Source organism: Manacus candei, unplaced genomic scaffold, assembly GCF_025592945.1.
Source record: "Manacus candei isolate 608988 ecotype Guabito, Panama unplaced genomic scaffold, ASM2559294v1 h1tg000051l, whole genome shotgun sequence".
NCBI lineage: Eukaryota > Metazoa > Chordata > Aves > Passeriformes > Pipridae > Manacus > Manacus candei.
Window position 1 is genome coordinate 1,253,195 of NW_026138099.1, and position 11,022 is coordinate 1,264,216.

Here is an 11,022-nt window from a genome sequence, read left to right on the forward strand (position 1 = left end):
GTACTAGAAGGTGTAAGAATTAACATACCAAATTTAAATTGGTGCTTCAGTGGCTAGGTCTCAGAAAAAATTGAGTTTAAATCAGTGGACTCACTGTGGAGATACTCTTGTGTAGTTGAATCTTGTTAGATTTTACTAATGCATTGTGAAATAATGGGGTTTTGTTGGAGCACAACTGCTTTCTGAGATGCTTTGGAAAGTAGTAATTTTTTTTAATATACTGTGTTCAGATGTATTTAATGAGGTAAATAAAGCAGCAGTTTTCCTTTCAAACTAAAGGAATGTGTTTGTATTGAGTTGCCTACCACTGAAAATACACTTTTTCAGAAAACTGCCCTTTCTCAATGGCAAGGTCTTCACCTAACCTGGACTTTTGTCCAGGCAAGTCACTGGGAAAATAAATAGCAGGGACTTCTGATAATAAAGACCTTAGTCAAACCCTTTTGGGCTATTACAACTCCATGGGAATCTATTATAACAGGTGTAACCAGACATCCTCCAAAACAGAGAAAGGAAGGCTTGAAAATAACGAAAAACCTACTCTACACTGCCGTTTTCCAATCTTGTGAAACCTGTTAAACTCTAAAGCTAATGATTGAGCATCATGAGTAAAGCAACTAACTTTTTTCGAAGGTTGGGGCCTGAATAATGGGCCCTCAAAGACAATATTGGACAGGAAGGAGGAAGATAGGGGTCATTGCCTGTTTCCAGTGTTCCGTGCCAATGAACATGAGTGCTTTTTTGCTGATACAAGCTACTAGATATTCACTACAGATGCAACAAGAGATACCATTTCCTTCTGTCATGCCCTGAAACAAAAGGGAGCATATTACAGAGAACACAGAAGAAACTGTTTACAGTGAATGAATGTGTAGAGGCATGGCAGAATATACAGAGTACTCTGTCACATTGTATCAGTTGAGACCTTTCCTTCACTGTCTCTCTCAAGAATTAGGAGGTAGCTCTACTGATACTAGCTCAGCCAGTGACGTTTCCATTTTATTTGTAGTAGTCAACGTGCCTTGTTCTAAATATTACTTTTCAAAGTTTAGCAATTCAATCTTCAGGTGTAGTCAATAAAATAATCTTGGAATTTCCATTGTCTTTTGTGATTGAATGTGGTTGGTAGGTTCAGTATTACGGCAGCAGTAGGGTGTAAATTTTATTTGTAATAGGCCTTTTGACTCTCATCCCTATATAAAGCATGAGGTTTAATTAAATGTAAGTAGTTAAATACATATTAAAATACACATTTCTCATTTTGATGATGCATATTTCTTTTCACAACAAATCTGGATGCTTTCACTCTGTTTATCAAACTTATTATGCATTTGTTATGTATCTGTTGCAGCGATTAGCAAACACCTCACCAGGAAGTACCAATTCTAGAAGCAGTCCTAAATTTAATGGTGGACATTCTCCTTTAAATCTACGGTATGACAGGTAAGCCAGGCTTGCTTTTGTTAAATTAAAACTAGGGCATCACACTTTTCATAGTAGAGCAAATTACTGTCAAATAACAGAGGGAATAATTCTGTCTGAATTAGAAGGAATGTGTGACCATAGCATAAGATCCAAAGTATACTGAAGTCAAGAGGAATCTTTTCAATTACTTCAGGAAGCTCAGGAAAACTCTTCTCAGTCCAAATAATGAATTTATGGAGAGTTCAGACAGCCTCTTGTTGATTTTGGACTGTTTTGTTGTATTGATTCTAGTTTGATTCTTGATCTCCCCTCCTTGTCTCCAAGAAGCTACAAAAATCTTCTGAGGACCTCTGTTACCTAGCTTACCGAGTACTTAAGACATAAAACGTTTCCGGTTGTGTGTTCAGCCTGTATGTCTTGTTTTCCCATGTACTGATTATTACAAATGTGGGCCTAATTCTTCAAAAGAAAAAGCACCCTCATCTCATACTGACATGCCAGAGCAATGAGTGCACTTGGCTATTTGTGCGGTAAAAGTCACAGAGAACAGTAAGATATCTAAATACAAATATCAAATGGTCAGAGGTATTTATTTTTGTACCTACTGGATACATGTCATTGATCAGACCTTCCTCAGATCATTGCAGAGACACTGAAGATACTGGGCAATGGAGACAACCCCAAGCACTATCAATCATGCTATAGTTTCACACTTTTTTTTTTTAAACAGCTAGATCTGCCAGCAAAAATGTGTGTCCTTACTCAGGTGATAGATTATTTTGTCTTCTTTTTCTTTCAGTGGTACTCCAAACCTTAAAGTTCTTTTTTACATTTACAGAGAGAAGAGTATCTTGGATAGGGGTGCTGTCTCTGTGAGATGTGTTTGCTAGCTGTAAAGTTTTGCTTGTCAGAAACTGTTTCCTTCTTAATGCAGCCTCTCTCTTTGGACCCTCTGCAAATTTTGAAAGGCATCCACTACTAAGTTGCATATTACATTGAGTAATTTTCTGAAGGAGTGCAATCCTTGCATTTCCACAAAAGTGAGAAATAGAAGCTACTTTAGAGGAAAGCTTATGTGGTAGAAATAGAACTCACTCTTAACAGATGGCACTTAGTATCAAACGACAGAGAGTTTGTTTTCAGTACTTTGTCTCCTGACAGCAGATCAGCATTAAGAGCTATTGATTTGCATTCTGACATGTTTTGAAGCAATTTGCGCAGGTGTGTTTTTTCTTTTTTTATCTGTAACACACATCTTGCATCTAACTTGCTTTAAGCATGTATGAAATTCCCAGCATTGAATTCATGGTTCAGTGAGGTTGAAAGTTTGCTACTAAAGACCTTTATTTCAGGGAATGCCTGACAAGCTTAACTTTGTTATAGTATACGCTCTTCTTCTATATTTCAGTGATTTGGTATGGGCTCGTAGGTGCATAAATGCAAAGAGCATGTATGCTGTGGCAGTCTAAAGCAAAGATCATATTCATTCATGTGATTATTCTTTAGCCTTAAGGTATGTAAGTTAGATAGTTCTGAATGTTATTACATGGAACAATGATACCCTGTCCCACCCATTTGGTCATGTGCAGGAATTGGACTCATTATTCATTTCATAATTTGGTGTTCTCCCCAGTGTACTCTGCTGTGCTGTACCATCACGCTGGGAGGTCCCAGCCCCTCTGGGACCAAGTTATTTTTACAAGGATTGATGCTGACCTTGTCTGTTTTAGCAGTTCAGTGCCTCACATCCATTCCACATACAGCAAAGCCAGACTGTTTCTCTCTTCTGTGCTGTGACTTGAAGACCTTCTTTACCTCACTGTAATTTGTGCCTGTTCCTGTCTTGCTACAGGAGCATAATAATGCTTGTAGCCATCATACATTTTTTTGTAAGATTGATTATTTTAAGATTTACCCTATTAATTTTTCTTTTATGTAGTTTTATTTACATAAATAAAAGCTTTTTTTTTCCTGTAAACCATACTGGCATTGCTGCATCCATTAAAGTATTTTTATATATTACAGCATCCAAAATGAAAACCAAAAAGCCTTTGAAGAAGGGGTGAGGGAAAAGAAAGGACTTCTGTGTAAAATCTTAGGTTTTACGTAGCCTACCAAACTATAAGAACATGTGTTTCAGTGACTTCTTCCACCATTACTATCTCCTGAACTTGGCTACTCCCTTTTCTATATTTACAGCTGTTCCTTATTAGCACGTGTGCTTCCATGGGGAAATGGAATCATTTAAATGAGACAGAGTATGTCAGGGTCATTTTATGTCTTAGAATAGGCCAAAAATTAGCTAAACCATTGTCTATAATTTTCTGCCTTTGATGTCTTCATAGTATGTAATTTTTCTGAATGTTCTTAAACAGTTTTTTTAAATTAATAAATAGACATACTGAAACATGGGAAGTCATCATCAATAACATAGATTAAATAATTTAATCTGAGCATTGTAAGAGAGATGATTGAGAAAGAAATTCTTTATAAAGGCAAGATAGGCTTGACATATGGCTTTAACATAGCATTTCTAAAAATCAGCTGTTTCAGAATGTCTCAGATTTTGTTGGGAAAAACAATTGTGTAATAGCTTATTCTTTTCCCCTCCAATATTTTCTTATTAGGTCATCTCATTCGTCTTGTGTGGATGACGATTTTGATTCTTTAGCCGTTTGCGATCCTATGCAAAGGATAAACTGTGAAGTTGACAGCTTACCTGAGAGCTGTTTTGACAGTGGTTTGTCTACCTTGAGAGATTCAAATGAGTATGATTCAGAAGTGGAATACAGGCATCAAAGGATTTTTCAAAGGTCACAGTGTATGCAAGAAGGCCTTGGTGGTGATGCTTCTGATACAGATGTAAGTGCCAGATTTACTCCTTCTCTGAGAAAGACCTTTGGTTGGAGACAAAATTAGTTTCCTGGTTTTAAAATAAAATGGATCTTTCTCCATAGAGCAGTTAAAACTAAGTATTTGGGTTATATGTATTCAAGTAAGATTAGTAAAATTGTTTCGGAGAATGCATAAATATTTAGTTCTCTTTAAAATAAAATGTTCATTTTTACATTTTTGGTAGATTTCTGAGGTAGTAACTTCATTTTTGAACTACGCTTGGTTTTTTAAGGTTGTTAAACAGTTTGGAGAGAGGAGCTCATTTTCTAATGATAAAAAAGCAGATACTATAGAAGTAAAACAGGTTTCCAATCACTTCCTCTTAGTATGCTGTGGCAGTGAAGGAAAAAGCATATATGAGAAAGAAGAATACTCTTGGTGCATACATTGACTTACACGCTAAGTCTCAGAGAATTTAAAAATGTAAGAAGGTGTCATGCCCATTTTATTGTTAGCAAAATGGAAAGATTTAATGATGACTACATAGCAAGACTAGTATCAAACACAGTAGAACACGGGGTTTTTTAAGGCAACTCCTTTGCTATGCTTTTAGTAGAGACATTTAATCTCTGTTTGTGGAGACTATGCTATGAATAGTGTTGATTACAGCTGTGCTGTATTTAGTTTAGCTTGAGTAGTAATATCATAGAGAGTAATGTCTTGTAGGTAAATTCTTAATATTTGTAAAATAGGCTTTGAAATAAAATATTTGTTTAATTGTTACTGTTCCTAAGCTGAAATTTTCATATGGAAATTAGTTTGCTCTATCAGAAAGAGTACTAAAAGAATGTATGCCAAACCATAAACATGTTTAAGCACAATATGTAGGCTATAGTCAACAGCAAATGGATAAGAATAAGAACAGAATAATCACAGTATTTTTACTAGAATTGCACAGCTCTATTTGGTCATTCATCTCTGTTTAATCCAAATTGTTAAAACAAATGTTTTAATGAATCTTGCCTGTACCTTTCCAAAAAAGTGTACTTTTTACACCAGAGAATTAATCTGTACTTTCAGGTTCCAGAGATCAGGGATGAAGAAGCGTACAGTCCTGATAACAGTACTGCAGTATTAGACTGGAAGCCCTCACGACCAGTAAGTCGAAGCAGCTCAATTGCTTCAACAAGGAAATACATATCTGCTCTCACTCCCCAGGTAACCAGTTCTTTAGTGGAAAAAGGAAAAAGAACAATACAGAGAATATACTTTCTATATAAGTTGCAATAGAGGGATTATTTTTATTTTCAGTCAGATGCAACCGAATGCACTCTAAAATACCCCAGTTCAGAGAAGGCTTACAAGATTGTTCTTACTGGAGATGCAGCAGTGGGAAAATCCAGTTTCCTTATGAGACTTTGCAAGAATGAATTTCGAGGCAATACCAGTGCAACTTTGGGTATAGTTGTTGTTCTTTTTAAAGTATTTAAATGAATTTCATTGCTGTTTTGCAGAAATGGGTGAAAAGATTCCATTTGTGATTGCTTGCTAGGATTGCCTGTGTATACAGACAGTTTCTTAGGGTGGGAGAGCTAATTGAGTTCTAAAGCTTAGCAGTGCCTAACAGTTGTTTGTAGGTTTGTAGGGTCCCGATCTAATTTAGTTTTTCTTTACAAAACCTGTTTCTGAACAACACAAAGCACCAGAAAAGAGAATTTCAGTATAAGGAACTTCTAGTGTTTGTATGAATGTTTTTGCATTTTTATTGCATTCTTGTTTTCTCAGCTCTTTCCTCTTTCCTTAGTATTTTGTAGTATCCTTTTATACTATTTTTGTCTCAATTTCTTTGAAGTGTTACTGAAGCTTTGGTTTAAATACAGCTAGAGGGATTTCTGACTGACATCTTGTGTATACTGTTATAGCTGTCAACTAGCAAACCTGTCTTAACAATTCGGCAGACTTAATTTTTCTTCTAATTGAATTATAGTTATATATTTGTTTTATTGCCTCTGAGTCAGGATTTTTTTTCCAATTTATCTTTTTTTCTCCTTGGCATTTGAAAGAAAGTCTGTTTTATAAAATATTTTTGTTTCTTTGATAAAACTGTTTAGCAGAATAAAAGAGAGAGAGGTCTTATTTGCTGTTCAGGATGCCATTTGTATCAATGCTTCTGGGAAAATGCTTGGGCAAAATATTTTTTGAAATAGTTTTCTAAAGACAGATACCTTCAGGGGATTATTGCAGTTCAAGAGTATGTGAACAACTGAAATCTCATAACCTATTAAAAGAGATGAATTTTGAAATAACTGTTGTATGTAGCATATAACTTTTCATTTTCTGTGGTTTTTTAAAGGTTATTGATGTTTTCTGTTAGACTATACACATGGTTTTTTTCAGGTGTGGATTTTCAAATGAAAAGACTAATTGTTGATGGAGAACCTACAGTGCTACAACTGTGGGACACAGCAGGGCAGGAGAGGTTAGTGATCCTTCACACTTGTCTATTCTGAATTCTTTTGTTTGTAAAAGTCATTTGCCTTTTTTCGCCTAGGTGAAAAAAATCCACTAATGGTATAGTCCTACAGCAAGTCAATATGGCCATATGTAAATACCTATAAACAGAAGTGATTTTTCTCTTCTGAGACTCCAAGACAGGTGCAATGTTTTTTTGTTAGCTTTGGTGATGCTTGAGGTAATCTTTTTTCCCCACAGAGAGAAGTCGTTAAGGTTCACCACAGGATTAATTAATTAAATCCACGTGTCCCTCTTTTGCAATGCAAAAAGATGCACATTGTTTTTCTGTTTTTAGTCTTTAGCTTTCTTTGTCCTTACACACTTTTTAAGCTGGATTTTTCTGAGACATTCCCTTCCCTTCTCCCTCCTCTCCTCTTCTTTCTTCTCCTCTTTGAAAATCCTAGTCCTGATTTGCATTGTATTTAGGATATGAAAACTTCTTCCCAAAAACTTTAGAATTTTGCCGTCTCTTCACAGATTGCTGAATAGATATCCAAGATTCTTAAATTATTACATAAAGTTTCTTCTATGTCATCTTTTCTTGAGAGCTATTACTTCTTTACTGACAGCCTTCGGAGTTTATTGAGAGATTAATCTAGCACCTTGGAAGTCACTTTAATCTGTTCATTGACCAAAATTTCTGTTGGGCTGTATGAGCTTATTTTTACCTGAATGAGTGATTATGTGAAGCGGGGAAGCAGTGGCCCAATCGTTCTCCTTCCATGTAGTAAATTTGTGAAGAATATTTTAATATCCAGTGTAAATACAAAGTTACTGTACTTGGTTAAATACATTGTGTAAAGTTCATGTCAAAGATAGTTAATCCCTAGAATAATTTTATTGGTTTCCTATCTTTTTTCAAAGGAGGTAAAGTAACCCCCTCAATTTAGGAAGTTACATGTAAGTGAATCAGAGAATCATAGAGCCATTAAGCTTGGAAAAGACCTCTAAGCATATTGAATCCAACTGTTAACTTAATACTGTTGTATTCACCACTAAACCGTGTCCCCAAGAGCCACGTCCACACATGCCTTTGTGAACACTTACAGAGATGGCGATTCTGCCACTTCTCCGGACAGCTCATTCCAATGGCTGACCACCTTTTCCGTAAGGACATTTAGTGAAGAAAATCTAATCCTCCCTGGCACAATTTGAGAACAGATTATCTGTGAAAGAAACACTGTAGATTGTTTTGATATACAAAATATTGGTTGTTGTTTAGGACAGAATCCTGTTGATCCTTAGGGAGCACTTGTAGACCTTCATCAGCAGTTTTTAAGAACTACTTACAAAAGAAGCTATGAGAAAACTCATCATGTAATGTGGAGAGAATCTTACTCAGTAGTGAAATTAAGAAATGCTCCTTTCTTATTGATGTTAAATTTAATTATTTTTTAATATGGCCTTATGCAGACCTTTTTTTTCTTAAAGATTCCGAAGTATTGCTAAATCATACTTCAGAAGAGCAGATGGTGTCTTGCTACTGTATGATGTAACATGTGAAAAAAGCTTTCTTAACGTGAGAGAATGGATGGATATGATTGAGGTAATACCCTTAAGTATAATACAGCTTATAAGCTATGTTTCACTGCATTGTTAACCTTATTATTTATAAAATTTTATTATCTGTAAATTGTAGTTAGCCAGACTGCAGGCTCTCATAGGAGTAAAAACTACATTGAAGTCCTAAATGCATCCTGACATATTCAGTTAGCATGCAATATGATACATCTTTGTGTAAAAGGTTGTCGTGGAATCACAACATTTCCTTTGGAAATGAACATGAGAACCCATTTCAGATACCTTCTTGTGGATGGCTTGAGTATTCCTTGGAGTCTTTGCATTTTAAACCAATATTCTTATTTTTTTATTTGATTGTGAATTTGCATTTAATGCAAAGGCTTTTTCTCTTGTGCTGAAGTTGTTTAATAGGACGAAAGTGGCAAGCAAAATATTTAGTTTATCTTCTGAAAGCATTTTTTCTAAATCATGGTAGTCACTTTTCCCATAGTGATTTTGTCATATAGCATTTGGATGCAATAATTAATTCCAGTAGACTAACTTCACATATTAAATGAACTGTCAGGAAGCAGGGCTTATAGGAATGGAAGCATGTCTTTGCAGGCTGATGTTTAAGCTGACTGCTTACATATTAAATGGTTTACAAAAAGTTCTCAGCATAACTTTCATAATTAGCCAGCTTTCTCTGATAGTGCACAAGACCTTTTGTGGGAAAGAAATCAGTGTGACATGATGGTGTTAGTTACTTTTTTGTATACTGAGTGTTCTAGCAATAAGGAAATAAAATTCTCTTTACAGGATGCAACTCACGAGAATATTCCAATTATGATGGTGGGAAACAAGGCAGATCTCCGTCAAGCTGTCACAGAACAAGGGCAAAAATGTGTGCCTGTAAACTATGGAGAAAAGCTGGCTATGGTAAAGTTGAAGTGTACCTCTTTAGTATAAAAGGATCTTAAGAACTTTAATCTGAAAACCACATAAGAAGGTAGTAAACAGAAATAATTTTCTGGTCATTTGTCCAAATCCAGTAATGAGTATTCATGGATACTTTTCATTAAAACTATCCTGTTTTACTGGTGTTTTCTGGGTTAAATCACATCTCAGTGTCTAATAAGCTTAATTTTGTTATTGGCTGGGATAGTCTTCTCAGTCTTTTTTGTGAAAAAAGTGGTTGGACTAGGAGACTGAGTTTGCTCATTCAAATATGAAGCATGCTATTTAGTTAGGCTTTTCGACTGGCTTGTGTCTGTCCTGGTTTTAAGTGGAATGGTTTCACTTCAAGAGGCTAGCTTGTATTTCTGCCACATGTGCAGAAACAAAAAAGGAATTCTCTGCTATGAATAGAAGTGTGGACAATTTTTTTTGCATGTATTTATATGGGGGCTAAGAGATGCATAAATCCTATATTTGGCAGAAAAATATAGGGAATTTTAAGAGTCTTGAGTCTCTAAGTGCTTGTACAATTGCTTGATTGAACTGCAGCAGATACCATGTCTGTTACTTATGGAATTATGTTTTTGGTTAACCTAGACTATCAGATGCTGTAGTTTGAGTAACTAACAAACTAGCTTGAGTAACCTGTCCTAGGAACTCTCTTCATATTTTGCAATCTTGTGAACAAGAAGATTGAGTTTGGAGTTAAGAACTATGATATGTTTTTTATTCCGTTTATTAATTCAGACTGTACTAAATATAAAACAGATATAATTAAGAAACAATTACTGTTTTCTTTCACAGTACTAAAGTGAATATTTTGGAGAATTAAGAGCATTAAAAGAAATCTTGTTGATTTAAATGTGTATCATCATTGTTTTGTGTTACTGAGGAAACCATTTGTAAATAAATGTACATGTTCACATGGGAACCATTTCAAATTAGTTGGCTTAACATTTTATTTTTACTCGTAGACTTATAATGCGCTATTCTGTGAAACAAGTGCTAAAGATGGATCTAATATTGTAGAAGCAGTTCTTCATCTTGCTCGGTAACATTATTTCTTTTTTCAAATAAACACAACTGAGTATATTTTGTAAAAAGGATATAGTATGTGAATATACATACAAAGTCATACATGTAGTTTTAAGATTGTACCAACATAAAAAAAAAAAAATTAAAGAGAATACCATGTTGAATTGTTATAGATAAATGAAGGACAGGATTTATTTTCAGTTTAATCAAGTAACATTTTTGCTCGCAAATGTTACAAAGCTATCTCAATAATTAATATTCAAATTAGAGCTCAGTTATGGAGCCCACCATTTTAAAACCTATTTGGTGAATGAATTACATTTTTAATTGTACATGGATTTACTTTCCTAATTCTCTCTTAAATTATTTTCAGATGTGTGTAATTCTATGTATAAATAGTTTTTAATTCTTTCCAATATATTAATATATGCTCAGTTCTGTTACTGACCATTCTAATTACACATTTTTCTTTGATGTCCCTTTCTCTGAATTACTTACAAGATAGAAATTCTTTATATATTCATTTAGCGCCCTGGTATTTCTGTGATAATGTGTGAACCAAACATTACACTTCCATTACCTTTCCAAATAATTTTTTATTACAGTATAATTTTTCAATGCTGATGTTCTGTAATCAGTAATCACTCATACATGCACAACTTTTAAGCCCACATTTATAAAAAACATCCAACAATGTGCATTTTTATTCTGAAGATAAATTTATACTTGAAACAGAAGTTATTTAATTTTATACTT

The 11,022-nt window shown here is 34.6% G+C and overlaps 2 protein-coding genes across 6 annotated transcripts in view; one reads left to right on the plus strand and one right to left on the minus strand.

The window, feature by feature from the left end:
* LOC127477328 (craniofacial development protein 2-like) overlaps window positions 1–11,022 on the minus strand; it is a 234,335-nt gene that overhangs the window by 53,690 nt on the left and 169,623 nt on the right. The window lies entirely within an intron of this gene.
* The window catches only part of RASEF (RAS and EF-hand domain containing), a 41,576-nt gene that overhangs the window by 17,798 nt on the left and 12,756 nt on the right, over window positions 1–11,022 (plus strand). For 3 of the 5 annotated variants that reach the window (XM_051801409.1, XM_051801412.1, XM_051801413.1), the window contains exons 9-16: window positions 1,352–1,443; window positions 4,053–4,287; window positions 5,341–5,478; window positions 5,551–5,719; window positions 6,658–6,739; window positions 8,206–8,320; window positions 9,094–9,213; window positions 10,206–10,282. In XM_051801409.1, coding sequence (XP_051657369.1) covers window positions 1,352–1,443; window positions 4,053–4,287; window positions 5,341–5,478; window positions 5,551–5,719; window positions 6,658–6,739; window positions 8,206–8,320; window positions 9,094–9,213; window positions 10,206–10,282 — 1,028 coding nt within the window. The remainder of the gene's footprint in view (window positions 1–1,351; window positions 1,444–4,052; window positions 4,288–5,340; window positions 5,479–5,550; window positions 5,720–6,657; window positions 6,740–8,205; window positions 8,321–9,093; window positions 9,214–10,205; window positions 10,283–11,022) is intronic. The other 2 variants (XM_051801410.1, XM_051801411.1) reach the window with 1 other exon arrangement.